This window comes from Equus asinus, chromosome 14 (genome assembly GCF_041296235.1).
Source record: "Equus asinus isolate D_3611 breed Donkey chromosome 14, EquAss-T2T_v2, whole genome shotgun sequence".
NCBI classification, from domain to species: Eukaryota; Metazoa; Chordata; class Mammalia; order Perissodactyla; family Equidae; genus Equus; species Equus asinus.
This window is the reverse complement of record NC_091803.1, coordinates 480,028-501,700: the sequence shown is the minus strand read 5'-3', so window position 1 is coordinate 501,700 and position 21,673 is coordinate 480,028. Positions and strand designations below refer to the sequence as shown.

The window sequence follows — 21,673 nt, the reverse complement described above, 5'->3', positions numbered from 1 at the left end:
GCAGTCAAGACAGTGTGGTACTGGGGAAAGGAGAGACGAACAGGTCAGGGGAACAGAACTGAGAGCTCAGAAACAGACCCACATCAATGCAGTCAGCTGATCTCTGACGGTGGAGAAAGGCAATACAGTGGCGCAAAGACAGTTTTTTCAACAAACGATTCTGGAGTAACTGGACAGCTACACACAAAAAAGAAAAAGAAGCTAGACACAGACCTTACACTCTTCACAAAAATTAACTCAAAATGGACCACAGACCTAAATATAAAATGCAAAACTATAAAAGCCCTAGAAAACAGCAGTGGAGAAGACGAGCCACAGACTGGGAGAAAATGTTTGCAAAAGACACATCTGATAAAGGACTCCAAAGGTCCAGAGCCTGCGGGACGGCACACGTCCCGGCTCGTGTCCACTCAGCCCGGCTGGCACAGGCCCTGCGGGCGACGCGGGGGCACAGCGGCTGTGAACCAGCGGCTTCCCCGGCACCACCTTCACCCCAAAGAACGACCGACCGACAGACAACTAACAGACTCGGGTTACTCGGACTCTGGCACCTGGAAGAACATGTTCTCAAAAATGAATCAACTGACAGTATTTGAGGCCAGTGATAAATCAACACAACTGACGTGTTGACGCTGCATAACACGTGTAACACAACGTGCCAACACTAGGAAGGCGTTCATAATTCAACAGCAACGCTGTCTGAGTGACCAACACGTGACGTGACACTGGCCCGTTCAAGGTGCAGGCTGGACTGATGGACCTGGACGCACCCAGTCCAGCACACGCTGGCTTCAGAGTCTGCACCCCAGGAACCGTTCGGAGACTACCACCTGCCCAGTTTGGGTACAGCATCAAAGACGACCAGCAATTACCCAAAAAGGCTATTAAGACTCTCCTCTCTTTTCCAACCACGTGTCTGAGCCCAGACTTTTTTCATATCCTTCAACCACCACAGTCTCTGTCACAACCGACCGAATTCCGGAGCAGACGTGAAAATCCAGGTGTCTTCTACCAAGCGAGACCGTAAGAGATTTGCAGAAATACAAACTGTGCCCCTCCTCTTGCTCACTGTTTTGTTTTGGAAAACATGTTATTTATGTTAATCTGTAACAGATCTATTGTTATTTCACACAAATCAATAAACATCTCACAGTGTCCTCACTTCTAACGTCTACCAAGGCAAACGTCGGGGCCCTAACCCACAAAGTCAGAGCCTTCAGGAGCTCCAGTGACTCTCAGCACAGAGGGGTCGGGGCCCGAGACCGCGGGCCGAGGGAGCCCCCACAGCCTGGGCGGGGCGCAGCAGCCCGGCTGGGAAGGTCTGTGTTGACACCTGGAACAGGCGTGAGCGTTACCCTCAAGTTGCGGCCGCCTCACCTAGAACTGCGTCCTGCACGGCGCCCTCCGGGTCGTCGAGGTGCACGAGGAGCTCCTTGTACAGGTGCTGGATGTCGCTCTGGCAGCAGGACTTGCTGCCGTCGCTCTCAACGCGCCGCAGCCAGGTGGCCAGGGTGGAGGCAGCCGCCAGCCTCACGTCGTTGGAAACGTCGTCCAGACGCTTCAGGAGCTCTGGAAGGAGGGGCCGGAGCGGGTGGTGAGACAGCCCCAGAGCAGCCCGCTCGCCTGCACACTCCGGCCAGGAGTCCAGCCCCCACCCGGCCAGGGAGCCGCAGCCTCGGGGAGGCTGTGCACCCAGAGTTCACGTGCAAGGTGCTGGGGCGGCTCTTGCTGTCCCGGGACCCCTCAGTGGACACAGAGTGGAGGGGTGACCCGCCCCGCCCGTGCCTGCATGCTCAGCAGCCTGGGCTGGTCTGCACGGCTCCCAGCTTCAAGGCGGCCCCCGCCCTCCCCGGCTGAGATGCTCAGAGTCGGCCCGACATCCACAGGCAGCACGGCCAGCCGCCTGGTACAGCCCGCCGAGCAGACAGCACGGGCACAACCTCAGCTGCCTGCCCTCCGCCCCTGCAGGCTCTGGGGATGGAGCTGAGGGCTCAGTGACAGGATGGGCACCAGCTGTGTCGGTTCTGTTCTGCTGAGCCTCTGACACCAGGCCACACTGCTGCTGAAAACAACGACCTCTACCGACAGGTAGACACTCACCGTCACGGGCACGGTGCTCATCAGCGTGAGATTTCCTCCCACACCTACAGGGTGTCTCACAGGCTCAGCAGACGACTGGGCCCAGAATGGGCGCGGCAGGAGTGCCCACGGCCGTGAGCCGGAGCAGCTGCCCACGGTGGGCGGGAGGCCCGACCTCCACACACCGCCATGCGGCCGTGAGCCTGCGCCATCACACGTGGTGGCTTTGCTCCCGGCTGATCGACAGACATTAAACACGTGGAGTCAGGACGCCCCGCAGGGGGCCGGACCTGAGCTGAGTGGGACCCACTGGCACTGACTCTCGGAAGACACCGGCACCTTCCCAGGGGCGCTGGGCTCGCGGTGGCTGATAGTGGGGAAGCCTGCGTGTTTAACCTGCAGCCACTGCAGGAAAGGGGGAGCCACCGCAGGGCGGGCCCTGCCGAGAACCCCTCCTGTGGCCTTGCATCAGCCTGCGAGCAGGCCCCCTGGCTCAGGGGGAGGAACTGAGTCACAGAGGCTCCTAACTTGTCAACGCTGGCCAGCTGCTGGGGTCGCAGAGTGAGGCTGGTGCCTCCACGTGTGTGAGTGACGCTGTCTCCCACCGGCTCAGGCCGACCTCAAAGCAACGTGGAACTGGAATTCACCACTGCATTTTTGTATGATGGCATCTCCCAACTCCTGAGGCTTTTTTTTTTTTTCTGCTGAGGAAGATTCACTCTGAGCTAACAAACGTGCTAATCTTCCTCCGTTTTTTAGTATGTGGGCCGCCAGCACAGCATGGCTGCTAAGAGAGCAGTGTAGGTCTGTGCCTGGGAAGTGAACCTGGGCTGCTGAACTTAACAACTAGGCCACTGGGGCTGGCCCCAATGCCTGAGTTCTGAACATAGCAGGGGCCTGCAAATCTGTCTTTGTAACTGCTTCAGTTACCCTTCCTGAGGAAGCAGGGACTCGGGCTGAACGGACGGCATGTGGGGGCTGGCCCGGTGTCTGTGTCTAACAGGAGGCCATGGGAAGGTCTGGAGGGGGCGTCTTGGCATCCCTCCTTCCCACCCACGTGGGCAGTAATTCTCCCAACACGTCGCTGAGGAGGCACGGGACTGGTCCCGCAAAGCGAAGGCGCACGAGGATCCCGCGAGGCACACGACCCTCACTGACGCGCCGGGAACTGGGGGACAAACGCCCCAACACGGCCACCTCTTCGCTGGCACTTGTTCCATAAAGTGAGTAAATTCCCCACCAATCCTGACAGTCACTAAACACACTGGTGAGACCTGTTCAAAACAGAACTATGGACGTCCGTGGGAATCGACGTTTGTGCTGTAAAGTGAGAAGGAGAAACAGCAGTGAAAGAGCGCTGGGGAGGTGGCCTGCTCTCCGGGTTCCATGGGAGGCACTCCTGCTCTGCAGCGGGCACCCTGGAAGGCCATGTGTCTTCGGTGCCAGGAACCCGCCCGCATCTCTTCCATCGCTTCTCCAGGCCCTCGTGGGGTGCAGACGGGGGAGCCTCCCGGCTGGCCCTGCCCCGCCTCCCCTCCTCACTGGGGTCCTTCTCTGTGTGCGTCCTGAGTGGAGTCCACATCCCTCTCTGTCCACGACTACCGTCCGCAGCCAGCGCCAGTCAGTGTCTGGCCAGCGCACCAAGCTTTAAATCCAGCGGCTAGTTCTCATTTCCAGGAACCCTCAGACACCATCTTAAAAATCTCTAAGTATCTGTGGCGTATGGAAGTGCAGATAAGGGGCAGACCTGTGTGCTGCTGCCTAGTTTAGCCGCGCAGCCCAGCCTGGCCCTGCAGAGGGGGCTCTGCTCCTGAAACAGGCGGCGCTGGCCCACTAGCTCCCGGGACCCCGCTGGACTCCTCCCCCGTGGCCTGCCCCTCCCTCCCGCCTGCCTGTTTCTCGACCTGTTTCAATGGACGCTGTGCTTTTAGCTCCCTGTGCATCTGAAGCACAGTCTGCAGACGCCTGTGAGGGCTCCCGTCGTCTACATTCACCTCCAGTGGCGCCTGTGTGCCGTCCCCCTTCACGCCCGGAACTCGTATCTGCAGGCTCCCCTCCGGCGAGGCCCGCGCGCTTTTCCCTGTGGATCTGGGGTTCGTCTGTGCTCGGGCTCCAGAGAGGCGGTGACGCTGGGTTTAAGGTGTGGCTGGTGCACGAGCCTTGCCCGACGCCTGTTCTCACACCGAGGCCTGGCCACAGCTCCTGCTCCAAGGGGTCCCTGCCACACTCGGGGCTGCACCCCCGGCTGCTGTGGGGGCCTGAGTGTCCATCCTTGCTTCTGCTGTCGCCTCCCCCCCAATCCTGGTCCACAGGATGGTGTCCTGTTCCTTATTCGTGACGCTGTGTCTGTCACTGCTGTGTCTGACTCCCAGCATCAGCCCGACCAGAAGTCAAAGCAGCGTTTTCTGTTTTCCTCTCAAAGAAACAGCTGTCAGACAAACACAAACACACGCTTTGGACAAGGAAAATGTCCTACCTGGATAGACCTTGACGAGCTCATCTGGACCAACCACAGCGCCAGAGGCCTTCAGAAACGCGTCAATGATGCGGCAGGAGACGAGGCGCGTCACCTGGGCGTCCTCCTCCAGGGTGGTGAGGATCTGAGGCGTGAGTGCTTCCTGCACCTCCCGCAGCTGCAATCAGTGAGACACACTCAGGACGTGCGTGATCCTGGTGAGAGACGCTGTGCGCTCACCGTGTGCCTGCAACCAAGAGCCTGTTCTGATACGGACGCAGCTGGTCACCTACCGACCGGCACGTCCCGAGAAGGGCGTCGGCAGGCGGTGTCACCCTGTGAGCCCCAGACCCTGGTGGTGCAGCCGCGCACACTGGGCCACAGGGTGCCCCCCCGCACAGGCCCGCGCCGGCTGCACAGTCAGCTGCTGACGTGGAGCCCGACTGCATGATGGGGTTGCAACGCTCTTTGGAAATTTCTACCTAAGGAGCAGATTTGATTTAAAACCTGGATGACATGAACATTTGTTTAGCTCGGCCAGTTGATGCTTTACAACCCATCACTCACAGGGTCTCAGTGAGGCAGAAACCCATGCGGCCTGCTCCTCACTGGCGTGACTGGCTGTTGTGTCCCCTGAAAGTGGGGACACTCTAACCTCGAGCGCAGCCGCCAGCGCACCAGGAGGGGGCGCTCATACATCAGGGGACCAGGGAGCTGCCGCCGGGACGCGCGCACAGCCCAGCACAGCCCACGCTGCAATTCTGTTCTACTGTTTCCCCCACCCCCGTACTAGCTGGAGACAGGAATAAAAATAACGCAGAAAGCCCCAGGTCCCTGCAGCACAGCTGGCTGCTGTGATCAAATTCTGTCTCATAAAGAGTGACGTTCGCCACGTAAACCCAAGAAAACCCAGCAGGATCAGAAACCAAGATGCCTCCCACCTGACCCCGTGCCCCCAGACGGGCCTCGCTCACCTCTGGTGCCCACGTCCCCTCCCCCGTCTGCTGCAGGGAGCAGCGTCTGGCTGGCCCCTCCCTGGAAGGAGCGCACTAGCGATGTGTGTGTCCTTCGAGTGGCTGCGGGCCCGCCTGGAAGACCCCAGAGCCGGCGCACCACCCGCGCGTGGTCCCGGACGCATTCTACCTGTTCAGCCGACAGGCTCTCGCTGCTGATGAGCGCCCAGAGGCAGGACACGGTGGCCATGCGGATGGCTGCGGCCGTCCTCCCCGCGTGCCACTGCAGATTGGGGACCAGGATGTCCTTCACCAGGGTGTCGAGGTAGCTGTGAAGCTGCCTGGAGGGAGAGCATGAGGAGGTAAGGAGGGTGGACGGGGCCTCGAAGGAAGCTCTTCGGTCTGGAACAAGCTGGGCCGAGGGGGGCGAACGGGCGAGACCATCAGAGAGGAAACTGGAGGGGATGCCCGAGCCAGAGCCCTCTGCCCCCAGGGCAGGCCCGGGAGGAGACTGGCCAGGGGTGAGATGGGGCCAAAGAGGGGATGGCGCTGTTTTCTGCAGCCGGAGAAGGGAGACTGCGAGTGAGAGCCGGGGGCTGTCACAGGGCCAGGGCTGCAGTTCTCTGGGCGCCCCCCGGGACCAGCCAAAGGTCCTGAGTGCCAGAGCACCCAGGTGGGCCCAGGACACGTTTCCAGCCTCTCCCGTCGCTCTAACAGAAAGGAGGCATGAGCCGCACCCAAGCGTCAGCCAGGCCAGCAAAGTCACTCCCATGAGAGGTGACCCTACGGAGACAGGCTGCACGGTCCCTATGACCTCTAACCCTCTACCTCAGTGAGAAGGGAGCCTCAGGCCTGCACTCAGGGGCCCCAAGTCAGCCACAGGGAGACATGGACGTTCTGCCAACACAGGGGACGTCGGCTCTACGGTCCAGGCCAACAGTTGGACGTGTCATCAAGACAAAAACAGCAAAACCAGACCAGATCCCAGTCTGGGGCCATTTCCACCACGCCCGGCCAGCTCGGCACGGCAGAGCCGCATTTAGAAGACCCCGTTAGAAACCGCCCGCCCAGAGGAGGGCCGCGGGGCATTCACGAAACTACGAAGAGCGCTTCTTATGAATCCCGCTGCACCACGGGCCTCTGCTGACAGATCAAACTATTTTCTTGAACAAATGATTCACCAGTTTATATCCTAACGTCATTCCCACGTACGTGTCGAGGCGGCTCAGCTGATTCAGAACTGAGAAGAGAAGAAAGACTCCACTAGAGACACCGGGCTGCACTCGAGACCCAGGCCCCTTGGCAGGTCCCCGGCTGCCACCCCTGCTCCCTCTGAGTCTCCACCTGCTCGCCTCCAGCAGGGGGCGTTCCCGAGCTGACAGCGCGGAAGCAAGCGCCCTTGAAAGCAAATCGGGTGCAGATGACTCATGCCCAGGAGTCTTCAATGCGCTTTAATGTTGAGCAGAGCTGCCGACTCCTGCACAGCGACTGACAAGAGGACTCTGGGGAGACACACCTGCACCCCGCGCCCCAGGCGGCCATGGGAAGGGGTAGCGCTGCGGCTCCCAGGGGCCAGGAGGGCCACGTGCTGCTTCCAGCCCCAGCGAGAACCTGCCGCGGAGACAAACCGCGGGGAGGGAAGAAGTGCCTGCCTCTCAAGGACGACTCCCGCCAAGTCCACAGAGGCGCCCCATCCACAGGCTGGGATCCACAGCGAGGCTCGGGGGGCTCCCACGTGGCCCCACTCCACTGTGAGACCAGATCCACTGGTGAGCTGCCCGTTCAAGTCCCTAGTGTCACCTCCATCAGCAGGTGACTTTTAAACGAGACATGTCCCCAGTTCTCAGAGCCACCCGCAAGGAGGAGACAGAGAGCCAAGGGCAGTGTGGGTGAGGGTGTCTGTTCTGCTCCCCACGGGGCAATTCCGGAAGCCCCGGGGGGACAGCCTCTGAAAGTCAGACGGGCACGAGTGGCCGACAGCAGGACGGGGAGGGACCCTGCTCAGGGCCCACGTCCTGGGACCTCTGCTGAACGGGCACCACCGTACATCCTCCAGGTGAGGAGCCCCACCTCCTCCCGCTTCCCTCAGACACGACGGAGGCCCGTGGGACCCCGACGACTCCTGCGTCCAAGGGGGAAACTCCCACGGCCAGAAGCCCGCCCTCCTCGGCACCCACCCTGCTGTCCACCCTCGGAGGGGGCTGCAAACTGCAGGGCTGACGCAGGGCTGAGCACATTCTGCAGAGACGAGGGTCAGCAAGGCCCTCCCTCCTGTTTCCATTTCAGCAGAGTCAACGAGATATTTATGACTCTGCCATTTTTTGATCCTAAAAATCAAAACCAAGCAGTTGTTCTTTTTCAAATCTTCCCAGCCTGTAGAAACAGCTAATGCTTTCACTAGAATGGTTATAAACTGCGCAACTCCTTCTCCGGCTACGGATTTCTGTCTACCTGTCTTCACGTGCCATTCTCTCAGGAACTCGTCCGAGCCTGAGGCTGCGTCTTGCAGGGCGGCCCGTGCCTGGGCATCGGGCTGAGGCTGCTTCCGAGGGAGGCCGGCCGCCCATGCCGCCTCGGGTCCTGGGTCACCGTGGAAGGCTGGCCTGCCAGGGGGCTGCAGGGCCCCCGCTGAGCACCTCGCGATGGTCCCTTCCAGGCCCTGAGGTTCTGCAGACAAGCAGGAAGCAGATGTCCTGCACTGTGACGGGCCAGCGAGGCCCACAGCGAAGGGACGAGCGTGACGTTCAGAGATGCATGGGCTGAACGACCCTGTTATTTCCACGGGAACCTTCACGACGTGTCCACGACAGGCAGGACTCCACTCGTGCACATCTGCTCTCTCCGAGGGGGCAGCCCCAACAGCTCCCGGCACCTCACGTGAGGGCCGCAGGACCCGCTTTGCTTTGGGTACTTTGCTGACCTGACGGAGGGAGACGTGGGCCCATGAGGGGTCCCCACAGAACGGGGTCACCTTGTGCCCGTCCCGCTGTGGTGGGGTCCACTGCGGCGTGGCGGCTCTGGGCTGCCATGTTCCCTGGCCGCCTGGACCCGTCAATGCTGACCTCTGGTCCCTTCACTTCAAAGCCATGAGGCTGGGGCCCTAATGGCTCAGGGGCACCAACACATCCCCTAGATGACGGACGGCTTTCTCCAGCACTTCAACCGTCAGTGCAGCTTGGTCATCCCGTGTGTGGCTGAAGGTGCGACAGCTTTGAACCTGAGCACGGCCGACACAGCAACCATCAACAGCCCACGTTCCCACCACGTTCTCGTCCGCAGGCACTTTCACCACCACACTCAAGACTCTGATCAGTGTCTGTCTGCATGGAGCAGTCGTGGCCGCGCCTGTGCTGTGTACCCAGGAGTCACGTGCAGCACAACAGCAGGCCGCCTGCGCTGGGGGTCCCCGTGCCCACCTGAGACCTCAGTGTGGGGGAGGCACTGCCCCAGCCATGTGCAGTGGTGGCCGTGGGATGGGAGACAGTGTGAGGCATGGGGTCAGGGGGCAGTGTGGGGTGGGGGACAGCGTGGACTAGGGGACAGCTTGAGCGGGGGACAGCACGGACTGGGGGACAGCGTGGGATAGGTCCGCGAGGAGGCACAGCCAACCTACCCCTGGGAGTCGACCGTCTCCTTGGCCCTCAGCAGCACCCGTGACAGGATGGAGAAGAGCTGCAGGCGCATGGCTGGGTCGCGGGCGGGCTGGAGGCAGCTCCTGAGGACCGGGATGAGCTGGGGCAGCAGCTCGCCGAGGGCCGGGCCTGGAAAACAGACAGCAACCCTGCTACTACTGGGCGGGAGGACAGGGGCCCAGCGCGCGCCACCATCTCAGATGGCTGCCGAGTGAGGGGCCCCTGCAGCTCCGGGAGGTGGTCTCAGCTCGGGCCGCGGTCCGGGGTCCCCATCGCCCTCCACTCCCGTCTGGGTGGTGGACGCGGATGTCAAAGAAAAGTAACCGAGTGCATTTCCACCTCCCGAGTCACTGCGATCATTCCATATGTAAACTTTCCATTTTTCTTATATTTTCCTAATTCTTAAAAAAAAATACAGTCAGGCACTATTTTAAAGATCGACCCATCAATCCTTCAGAGCGTGTAAGTTGTTTAACGTTTGCCCTGAGCTCGGCAGCACTGCACAGGAGGGAGCAGCAGACGCAGGTCTCCCCAGGCTGTGGAAAGACCTCGAACACAGGGAAGGGGACTTTGCATCTGGAAACTCAGGGAATCATGACGGGAATAAAACAGCCTCTGGGGTCTGGATGGGAGTGGCAGCTCACGACAACACGGCCACAAAGCTCCCTCCCGGCTGGCCGGGCCCACAGGACTCGATCCTAGTGCTGGCGGAGGCGGGCCTCTCGCCGCCCTGCCACTTGACACGGTTTGCCATCTGCAACAGCGGGCGGCAAGCAAGCGGGGCCACTTCCATTGCAAACCTGGCGTCAAGGCGGCAAGATGACAGAGGGAGGCCCTGAGGGCGTCAGCCCACCAACCTGACACCACGGAGGGTCTGGGAGGAGAGGAGCAGAACAAAGCAGGAGCCGCCACCAGGACGCTGGGCCCGCGGGGCACCACCAGCAGGAGGGCCGAGAGAACGCTCAAGGTCCTGCGCCACCCGGCGGGAAATGCGGGCTGCTCCTCCACCTCCATCGGAGGAAGGGCAAGGGGCTCAGGACGGAGACCCGTCTCCAGGACCGCTTTATCGCCACGGAAATCGGGGGATGCACAGGACAGAGGGCGTCGGGGACTGTCCTGCTGTCCCCTCCACAAGAGCGCCAACTTGTGCACGTTCCCAGCCTCCTCTGCAGACCAGGCCTGCACACGTCACTGTCAATACTCACGGTCCATGAGGGACAAGCACTCCCTGTTAAAATGGGGAAAGAGAATTCCCCAGGACCGCAGGGCGCACGTCAGCATCATGGTACAGAAAGATGGGCAAGTCTGAGGGTCCAGTGAGGACACCACACCAAGCACCCCCAAGACTGAAAACGCACGGGGACACAGCGCCGCTCACCACAGGTGTCCGAGGCAGGTGCCCGCAGGGAGGTGGGCCCAGGGGAGCGCAGAGTGCGGGCGCCAGAAAGGAGCGCCTTCCCGGAGGAGGCTGGCCGGACCTGGAGGGCTCCTGCCTGGGCCTCAGAAGGCCTGCTCGCCGCAGGGGCTCGTGCTCCTGAGCCACTTCTGCCTTCTCAATTCTCAGCATCTGAACAAACTGGAAACAGGCCACGCTTTGTGGCTTCGACAGAGAAGAGAACATAGTCCAGGCCACATGCTGCCTCCGCTGATGGCCCTCGGGGGCAGGTGGGGTCTGCGGCATTTGCAAAGCGGCCCCCTTGGTGTTAAGAATGTTAAAAAAACAAAAACGAGCAGCTAAAACTCCACCCAGGGCCCGGTCTGCCTCCCAGCACCAAGCTCGGCTGACCCCGAGGGCGTCTCTCTCTGGGCGGCTCCAGAGCTGACAGGCCTGCAGCTAACAGAGCTAACTCCCGTGGGCACCTGGGCCACTTCCAGTTTCTGCTACTAAGCTGTGCCCTGCTGAGTATTTCTGGGCACATGACTGTCTCCATAATTAGGGTCATTTCCTTAGGACAGATTCTCATAAACTTGACTGCTGGATAGAAGGATGTGAACATGCTGATAATTCTAGAACATAATGCCAAATGCTTTCCCAAAGAACGGGCTCCTTTCCACAGCCGCCCGCCAGGCCCAGCGCTTCCGCTGGGAACACCAAGGACAGTGTTAACTTTTGGCTAATACGACAGATGAAGACATGGCATCCTACAGTTTAAAATCCACATTTCTTTATTCTTACAAAGGCTGCGTTTTTCTGACTGTTTGTTCACCAGCCAGTTATCTTTCCACACAACCCGGATACTCGTCTGTATGTGGGGGCAACACGTCTGCCCTCACGCGTGTGGGTCTGTGTAACGGAGGTCTCGACACTGTTACACCTGATGTCAATGTTCCCAAGTCTCTTTGCCTCTTCTTTGGTTTCAAATCTCTTTCTTTCCTCTGTAGCCACCCCATCTTTTCAAAATTCAGAAAGTTATCTGATTCTGTATGTTTCAAATGTTTTATAATTAAGTTTAGAAACTCATCTTCTTACAGAACTTTTATAAATAAGGAATTAAAGAATTTTACAAAGTTAAAAAATTATTTAAACCCTTTTGTTTTCTCTGTTCATTACAGCAGCATAAGCTCATTATAGAAAACTTGGGAAATACAGAAAAATAAAGACTAAAAAGGAGAGCAAAACTCATCCACTCCCAGAGCACTCCGGTGGAGATACGGCGTTACACTTTGAGATTTTCCACGCACACATGAACACACATATGTGCACACACGTGCTCACACAGGCACACGCACACACATGCACGTGTGCACACAGAGCAGCTCAGAGAAAACACAGCTGGGATCACTGAATTGCAGTTTTAAAACCAGCTCTTGTCCCTTAACATCAAACCATCAACACCTTCCTGTGCGTGACGTGAGGGGGGGCCCAGATAAGTGTGTTTTCCAAGGTGCCAATACGAATGCCACCACCATAAGCAACACATAAAAACTGCAAACAGAAATAGCAAACTGCAGGGAGACCACCTCAGTGCAGCCGCCCGAACCCTGGCTTTGCCGACGAGGAAGGGAGGGCTGCTTCCCCAGGGCTCACCCGCCCGCCGGCTTCCTCATCCGTGAGGAGAAGACTCGAGCAATCTCATTCACGAAGCTGTTTGGACAACACTCAGTAAAAATGTGAAATTGAAGACATGGGGCCCCCCCCAGAGGCACGTGGGGTGGGGAACGGGCAGCTTCCCGCGTGGCTGCCAGGTTACATCCCAGTGTCAGCTGTGTGACCCCGGGCGTGTCACCGACGCCCTCTGTCCTCAGTTTCCTCCTCTGAAAGGATGACGATGGCCCCTACCACACAGAGCAGCCACGAGGGGGTGGAGAGCTGACGCCCGGAAAGCAGTCAGAACAGTGTCTGGCACAAACCATTCAGCATGGCTGGAAAAGCTCTGTGTTTCTCTTTTCAAATTTGGAAACACAGTTTTGCACACAACTGGCAAGGAACAATTTTGGATTTCTTCCTTAGGTCTCATAACAGTGGGGTCACTGCCATGAACCCTCTTTAGGTCCTGGGCACCCCAACCATAATGACTGGCCACTACAACGCACAGACATCACAGGTTCACAGTGTGTCTCCTTAAATCCAAGTACAATCACACTTTATCCAGCTGGGGGGGCGGTGAGCACTGAGAGAAGGCGCGTGGGAGTCGGCAGCTTAAAGGGAAAAAGAATTTTTATTCAATTTAAATGAAGAAAGTACTAGCTCGCTTGATAAGTTTACAGCCACCTGGAAAAGTACAGGATACGTGTGACGAGTCACTGCGCTTCCTTTAATGAAAACCTCCCTAAAATGTGAGGATGTGTTCTGTGTCTGTAACAGGACCAGAAAGCAGTACCGCTCACTCCAGGGAAGGACCTGAATCTGCAGACTTTTGGAGAACTGGTAAAAACGTGAGGTCTGGGAGGGGCTGTAGTCACACCCCCACCCTGATCTGCGGGGACATGCTCAGATCTGCAGTAACATTGCCCTTCATCTGAAGAATGCCAGCTACAAAGGTGGCCAGGAAAAACCACACTTTCCAGGTTTAACATCAACACCGTGTGCCTGGGCAGGCTGCAAAGAGCCACACCACAGTCCTCAACATACGGCGCTCACATCTTTGAAGTTTCATCCCTTAAAATGCTGTTCTCTAAGGACAAGAGGGACTTGGATCCCTTTTAAACAGCACCCCAAGTGGGGTGAACTCTGTCTGCGGCATCCTGGTTCACCCAGACAGTTCTTGGCGTCTGCGGTGGGGCTGGCGTGGCCCCCACGTGACCTGCGCTCTGACCCCGGCCCGGGGGGGTGCTTCGGGGGCTCACCTGCGTGCGTGGTCCCCACGTGACCTGCGCTCTGACCCCGGCTTGGTGGGGTGCTTCGGGGGCTCACCTGAGCGCGTGGCCCCCACGTGACCTGCGCTCTGAGCCTGGCCCGGGGGGTGCTTCGGGGGCTCACCTGCGTGCGTGACCACCACGTCGAGCTGCAGCAGCTCCGCAGAGTGGACAGTCCAGTCGTGGTGTGACGCGGCCAGCCACTCCAGGAGGGGGCCCGCGTGCTCTCGGTAGAGGTCCTGGCTGCTGTCGACGCTCTCCACCGCAGCCAGGGCGTCCATGGTCTTCTGGACCTGGAGGATGCAAGGTGCAGGCTGGACACTCCTGCTCCTAGGGCTCAACCCCCACTGGAGACCCACCTTCCTTGTCGGAGCACGAGAGCCCCTCACACACAACTGCCGCGACAACCAGGCCCCCACGAGCCTCAGTCAGCGAGGAAGTGGGACAGGACAGACCCCTCGGAGCGCAGGTTGGGGGGGAGCACGGCAGGCGCCAGTGTCACCACCTCAATCTCCCTTCGTGTCACGTCAGTGCCGACCACGAAACCGACCACGCAACACACAAAGGTGCGCGTCCTAAGAAGCTCCGGGTCGCCCCAGGCCGGCACAGATGAGGCCCGCAGGAGAGCAGGCGGGCCTCCCCAAGTGATGGCTCTCTCCGAGTCGCCCTCACGCGCCTTCTGCAGAGCGGAGAGCGGGCTGCCAGCTGGGGCTCGCTCTACGAAGGAGAAGGGGGACCAGGTGGCTCAAGGAACTGAGCAGAAGGGACTCAAACTGCGTCCGTTGGTCAAAGATACCCTGCGTCCTCCCGCTCAGCTCTCTGCCCCGACCAGACCCTCAGATGCCCGGGCTCTGCTGCTCCGGCGGAGCGGAGCGTGAGCGAGGTTGGGAGATAGAGCCGGAGCCCCTATTCTCCTGGGAAAGACTAGGGAGCACTCGACACGAGGGGGCAGCTGCCGGCGGCTGGGCCTGTTCTGCAGCCTTGCCTGAATTTCGACAGCGGCCTGGGCACAGGGACTCGCCTCTCGCCAGTGCATACGGCCCTGGCGTGACATGTCACCTGCTAAGACACATGTCCTTGGAAAGGCGGTTTTTAAAGAGAGAAATGAAAGTTTAGAGAGGCCTGAGAAAGAGCGGGAGGGCGTGAGCCCTGGACACCGAGCTGCCCTCGCAGGCAGGCAGGCAGCTCAGCGGGGGTCTGCCCACGCGCTGGCGTGAGAGCCGGAAGGAAGAACGAGTTCTTGGCTCTCAGGGAAGAGGCAACAACCTGGGTCTTGGGACGATGCTCAGAGTCTGTGGGAAACTGGCCGCCAGAAGCCTTTGAGCCTAAATATGGAGCCCGTGCAACAGAAATGACTTTGCAAAGTTGGGCTGCAATCAAATAGGCAAGTCAGGGTGTGCTCTCTTCTCTGGACTTTGAGCCGCACGTGATGTCTATAACCACACTCAAACGCACGGCTTTAAGGCCAGGATGGTCTCGCTTCTTGTCGCTTTTCTGCGGTGGACTCCAAGGTGAAGACGTTGCCTTCACTCTGAGATACTAAAATGAACTGGCAGTTGGAGGGGACCTAAGACCCTGTGCACCCCCAAAGCTGCCTCACGAGTGACTTGCCCCAAACGTCCTGCTCTTCCACCTTTGCTGTCAGCCTGAGTCGGGGAGGCCTGAGGCTTGGAATTCAAGAGCAGGATACTTGCAGACGACACTTCCATTTGCTCAGAGATGAGAGTCTTCCTCGGCAGAAGCTCCATCGCCCACCAGCAAAGCGCAGGCGGTCCCCACCCATCTCACCTTGTCACCAAGGCCTGTGGCGCCCGAGGAGGCCATCACGGTCACCAGCACTTCCATGAGCTGCAGGCTGGACCCTCTGCAGTCTTCGCGGCACACCGCGATCAGAGCCTGCACGCAGAGCAGCAGGTGCTCCCCATAAAGGTGCTGCGAAGAGAGCAGGAGCATGTCAGGCTCTCCCTGGGCCACCGCCTCCCACCACCCGCACGAGGGCTCAGGCGAGGCCCACCCACATCAGGAGACGGGGAGCACAGAGAGCCACGGCAACTTGTGTCGGGCCACGGGGTCAAACGCACGAACCACGCAGAGGGCACTCTTTCAGACAACAGGGGAGGCTGAATGCGGCCTAAGGATTGGGGAGTTGACACTAATTTTGTTAAAGGCTTAATGGTATTTTAGTTGTGTTTTAAAAAAGTTCTTAGGTATCAGCGATGCCTACTGTAGAATTTACAAGTGAAATGACAGGGCATCTTGGATTTGCTCCAAAAGACTCCCATTTGCCCCCCTCCGCCCCTCAAAGTTAAAAATAAAAGCCGGGTGAGCGATAAGGTAAGAGTGGACAGAGTAGACGACAGCGGACGCTGGGCAGCAGAGACGTGAGGGCTCGCTCTGCTGCTGTGCACTTTGTGAGTGTTTCTATAACACTGTTAATGAAAAACAAAAATACGCGGTTCAGAGGCACTTGCCGACCCCTCGGGGACAAGGTGGCGGCTCGGTGGGTGGACGTACACGCTCAGCCTGGGGCTGCAGCCTTGTCAACTGAGACGGGACGGGACGGGCGTGGGGCACAGGGGACCCCAATGCGCTAGCATGATCGCCTCTGCAGCGGCCGTCTGACCCACCTTTGTCATTGTGCCTCCCACAGCACAGAGTGAGGTGGGAGGGGTCACGTGTGTGACCTGTCCACGTGGTTCGCAAACAAGCGTGCATGTAATGGAGGGCACACCTCAGTGCTTTTACTAACGGAGTGTGAGCACAAAAGGGTGTGGTGATTATTCAGCTGGAAATAAATTAGTTCTAAACTCAGAGTCAGTTCTAGAACTCCATGACTCATTCGCGAGCGATAGAAATCACCAAAGTTTAAACAAGATATTCACGCTGGATCTCAGCAATTTGTTCCACGCACCCCTGGGCCCTGCTGTCACCTCAGGAGACCACAGCACACGGGGCACGCACGTCGCCTGCAGGAGCTGGACACGGCTCCACCTGGGGCCCGGCCAGCGCATGGGCGTTCCAGCTCCTGTGAGAAGCCACAGGCGGGTGATTCTCTCAGCCTTTCCTTCTCTCACAGCCTAATTTCTTTTAGGCCTGGATTGATTGATTTTGTGAGGACAAGATCTTGGCTAATTTCTAAAATGACCCATAATACGTATACATTTAAGGAGCTATTTTTTTCTATTAAAATAAAAAGAAATTCACTTTTTTTGTGTGTGTGGGAAGAAGAGTGTCACTGAGCTAACATCTGTGCCCGTCTTCCTCTGTTCTGTGTGTGGGATGCGCCACGGCATGGCTTGATGAGCGGTGTGTGGGTCCACACCCAGATCTGAACCCGTGAACCCCGGGCCAGCGAAGTGGAGTGTGCGAACTTAACCGCTATGCCACCGGGCCGGCCCCGGGAGTTCAGTCTTTAAGACGGTGCCACCGCTAGCTTTGCTGAGCTGCCTCACGACACACCCACACTACTAACGTACTCGTCCCCACGCATCGCTTCCTGCTGTGGAGATGGCGCCGTCTCTGAGGAAACCAGGCCTCGGCACTGGCAGATTTCTCTATATTTAACCAGAGAATTTAGACATCTACCTACGCACACATGCACACATGCGCGCACACACACACACGGAGCCAAAAAAACCGACACGGTGGGAAACGACGCTCAGTCGTTTTGGCTCTTGAAACAGTGTCAGCTGAGATGCGGGACGGCACACAGCAAGTGCCTGAGACTCCGCGTTTCAGCAGTGGCGACGCCACGCCTGCTCTCCCGGTTTTCTTTAAACAGGAGTCAGTGAGTTATCCTGACGTGACCCAACAATTCTGTCACCCGTCACTGAACAGATATGTTTCACAGACGAGGACCGGGCTCCCTGCGCTGAGCCACCAGGGATGCCGCTCCCACTCGACCCCACCCGTGATGGCCAGACTCGCGGTCCACACGTGCCCGGGAGCTTTCCCATTTCAGCGTGTTCCTGAGAGACGTGTGGAGGCTGTTCTTAGAGCCACCGGACAGCACCACAGGCAACACGCACTGCCTCCCCAGTGACCGCGAGTGACCGTGAGCGCGAGGCCCTCCTGCCACACAGGGCATGCGGGTGTGGAGGCGGGAAGCAGACGCCTCTGCCCCAGGCCAGGCTCCGTCCCTCGGGCCGGTTCAGCCTGCAGAAAGGAGTCGAGTGGGTGTCCTGGGTCTTTGTTACGACCGGTCCTGGCCAAGGGCTGGAGTGTCTAGACAGACGCTGATGTGTGATGGAACTTTGCTACGAGGGGGTCTCTCTTTGTTAAAAGATCAAGTTTTTCCTTAAAAAACTAGAAGACAAGGAGCCAAACACAGAGTCTGAACTTCACAGATTAAGGGGTTAAGTTTTTCTATAACCAACACGAAGATGTGAAAACGTTTTCTTTGCTGCTGAGTTTATAACACCCACACAAATTGCTAAGTTCTTCTAGAAAGAAACACTTCTGGCTTGCAGCTTGGTAGAGGAATCAAGATCAGAGCCACTGGTGAGTGAAAAGGCAGGACTTGCACAGGTTTGATGATTATGTTAAGAATGGGTTTTGGGAAAAGTTGGAACGTGGCTGAAAACACGCAGAGCAGACGAGACAGCCCTCAGCCCTGCCCCTCTGCATTCTAGAAGCCGCCTCCCAGGGTCGTCTTGACGGTTCATCCACGACTGTGAATCACACCTTCCTGCCCGGGGTCAGGGGGAGACGAGGCCAGACGCAGTGTGGGAACAGCGCCGGCCCCTCCCTCCTGCCCAGCTTTCTGGCCACAGCAGCCACTGTCAAGGATTGAGCTGGGGACACCGCTTCTGGCTGTGTCCCGAGGCCTGCAATGGCCCGGGCGGACAACCGGCAGAGGCAAACCCTCGCCTCTCTGCAGAGGTCTGGACGGCCGCAGCCCAATGCCAAGGTTTCCAGGGCACGATCCTGTCATAGCCGAATGACAACAAAGCCATTGTCTCGTCTTTAACAGCAAACAATCACACGTTCTTCCAAACGACTGAGCCTGCCGCCCTAGACCGCTTCAGACTCGGATGTAACGGATTTACTGCTCAATTTAAAACGGAACAAATATAATAGCTCAGCACAGGCTCCAGTGAGTCTGCCAAACCGCCAGGTTGCCTCTGTTAAGCATGTTATCGGAATGCAAAGTCACGCAGGTAAGGCATGAGCTCGTGATGAAGGCTAAAGATGCGTGTCTGCACCTGTCTGACGTGGACCAGCAGACGGGTGGGCCGACCTGCACCTTCGTCTCAGGGCACCGGGAAGAGGTGGACCCCTCAGAGCTGCCAACCAAGCCCATGGCAGCAGCGCGGTCCAACAGAACTGGCCTCGATGGACATGCTCTACTCTGTGCTGTCCACACGTGGCTATCGGGCACTCGAAACACGGCCAGCATGACCGAGGAACAGGGTTTTTAATTCGTTTAATTTTATTTTAAATGGCCACCATGCTGGATGGAGCAGAACGAGGCAGGAGGCAGGCGAGTCGTCCCACAGGAAACCGTCGGTGGCAGCGCCTGGCGACGGTGTCGGGCGGATACCTGACGGGCTGTGGGCCTCGTGCAGACATGGCCTGCCCGGATTTACTGGGAACCGTCAGCAATTGCGTGTAGCAGCCCCTGGCGGGGACACCACGCGTCCGTGCACGCTGACAGGTTCACTTCACGACGCTCTGGGCCCCCCACCCTGCCCCACACTCACGTTCTCAGCCCCCTGAGAGATGTGGGGCTGGGCCAGCGCGGTGGCGATGCCCTTCACATGCGGCTGGAGGGCTTCCCGTGGGCAGCCTCGGAGGACGGACGCCAGGACCAGGAGGCCCGAGGGGGAGGCCGACTTCCTCAGCACCGACAAGAGCAGCTTCAGAAAGACGTCAGGGCTGACGAACGCCCCAATGAGCTCCGCGGACCTGGCGGCCTGAGAGACGGGAGAAGGCTGAGGGCTGCCCGCACGCCCCGTGGGCCCCATGTGCCCCTCCCTGCTCCCCTCCTCCATGCCTGCCCCCCGGGCTCCTCCCCCAGCAGCAGCAGCCCATGTGGCCGCCTCTCTTGGCCTGGTGCTCCCGGGCCCTCAGGATGGGTGGGAGAAGAGAGCCACGGCACTGGGCTGCTTATCAAGACGGGTGCATGACACACTTATATAATCAACATGCACGGGATCACGACACACACAGGGCCACAAGGACACGCATGGGGTCACGAGGATACACACGGGGTTACGAGGACAGGCACGGGGTCAGGAAGACACGCATGGGGTCACGATGACATGCATGGGGTCACGAGGACACACACGGGGTTACGAGGACAGGCACGGGGTCAGGAAGACACGCATGGGGTCACGATGACAGGCACAGGGCCACAAGGACACGCATGGGGTCACGAGGATACACACAGGGTTACGAGGACAGGCACGGGGTCAGGAAGACACGCATGGGGTCACGATGACATGCATGGGGTCACGAGGACACACACGGGGTTACGAGGACAGGCACGGGGTCAGGAAGACACGCATGGGGTCACGATGACAGGCACAGGGTCACAAGGACACACATGGGGTCACAAGGACAGGCACAGGGTCACAAGGACATGCATGGGGCCACGACGACACACAGGGTCACAAGGACACATGCGGGGTCACAACGACACACAGAGCCAGAATGACATACAGAGCCACTGGGTTGACGCCTTGGAGGTGACCCTCTAAAGATGCTCCCGGTGGGCACAGAAGACAGATCAGTGGCTGTGGGGCAGGGCGTGGTGGGGGGTTGGACACAGAAAGACCCAAGGGAGGTCTCGGGGCCACAGACACTTTCTGTACCGTAACTGTGGTGGCGACTACATGACTGCCTAAGCCCCAGCCCTGCACACCTAGGAAGTGACTGTGACAGTCCGCAGTCACGGCTCAGGCCATGTGACCAGAGCGAGGCACTCACGCTGCTGACCACGGCCCGCTCCTCGTCGGCGCAGGCGCGGAGCAGGGTTCTCAGGAGGAGCTCCAGGTGCTGCGTCACGTGGTCCTCCGCGTGGAGCAGCAGCACCACCAGCAGCTGTGCGGCCTTCACCCTGGTTCCCGCCACCCAGTCGGTGATGTCGTGACAGATGGCGGGAAGGATCTTGGAGAGGTTTCTGAAGACGAGCTCCCGACAGCCCAATGCTGGGCGATTCTCTGGGGATCACAAGGACCAAAGTCAACCGTGAAACTCACAAAACCCCAGTGCTGCGTAGGAAAGTCACCTACCTGCGTCCCTGGAGTACTCCCACCATTTTATTTCGAGGCCTTAAAAGTTCAAGCCAACTCTGAAGGCAGAAATGAAGCCATCAAGTGTCATAATTTACTTGGAGACTTTTTTAGAGCAATATTGAGTGACACACAATAAGTGACATACACTTAACGTGCACCATCTGATCAGTGTTGACATCTGGGCACACCTGCGAGCCATCACGGCAATCAAGATGATAAATGCGTCCATCACCCCAAGTTTCCCGGGCCCCTTGTGGCGACCCGGCCCTCCCCACCCTCACCCCCAGGCAGCCATGGGTCTGCTTTCTGTCACTACAGGGGAACTGCAATTTCTAGAGTTTTCTAGAAGTGGAATTGTACAGTATACATTGTTTTGTCCGGTTCCTTTCACTCGGTAGAATTATTTTGAGATCCAGCCATGTGGTGGCTGCACTCATTCCTTTTTATGGCTGAGCAGTCTCCCGCTGCGTGGAGAGGACACAGGGTCTGTCCACTCATGGGCTGACGGACAGGGGTTGTTTCCGTGTCAGGCAACAAACACTCACGTCCAAGTGTCTATGTGGACGCTGCTCTCACTTCTCTCGGGTAAGTGCCTAGGAAAGCAAAGGCTGGGTCACGTGGCAGGTGTACATGCAGCTTTTTAAGAAACCGTCAGACGGTTTTCCAAAGTGGCTGCACCATTTGACGCCCACACTGACCGTGTGGAGGTCCAGCTCCTCCACGTCCTCGCGGCACTTCGAGTGGGTGGTCCCAAATCTAAACCCCCTAAGAGGGTGCAGAGGCATTTCCTTGTGGCTTTCATTTGCATTTTCCTAGTGACTAATGACGTGGAGCATCTTTTCCCATGCTTATCTGCCAGCTCTGTATCTCTGGTGAAGTGTCTTTTCAAAACTTTTTCTGCCCACCAATAAAAGGAATTATTTGCTTTCTTGTTGAGTTTTGAGAGTTCTTTTTGTATTCTAGATACCAGTCCTTATATATATAATTTGCAAATATTTTCTCTCAGTCGTGGCTTGTCTT

At 58.3% G+C, this 21,673-nt stretch overlaps 1 protein-coding gene across 2 annotated transcripts in view; it reads right to left on the bottom strand.

The window, feature by feature from the left end:
• DNAAF5 (dynein axonemal assembly factor 5) overlaps positions 1–21,673 on the bottom strand; it is a 43,691-nt gene that overhangs the window by 3,250 nt on the left and 18,768 nt on the right. Inside the window, exons 5-12 of one of the 2 annotated variants that reach the window (XR_011494033.1) lie at positions 20,346–20,578; positions 19,118–19,330; positions 15,204–15,347; positions 13,540–13,708; positions 9,101–9,248; positions 5,678–5,828; positions 4,556–4,781; positions 1,378–1,569 (exon numbers count right to left, since the gene is read on the bottom strand). Coding sequence is in view for 1 of the 2 variants with exons in the window: in XM_044747534.2 (XP_044603469.2) it covers positions 1,378–1,569; positions 4,556–4,712; positions 5,678–5,828; positions 9,101–9,248; positions 13,540–13,708; positions 15,204–15,347; positions 19,118–19,330; positions 20,346–20,578 (1,407 nt within the window). In the remaining variant the exon portion in view is untranslated. The remainder of the gene's footprint in view (positions 1–1,377; positions 1,570–4,555; positions 4,782–5,677; positions 5,829–9,100; positions 9,249–13,539; positions 13,709–15,203; positions 15,348–19,117; positions 19,331–20,345; positions 20,579–21,673) is intronic. The other variant, XM_044747534.2, reaches the window with a different exon arrangement.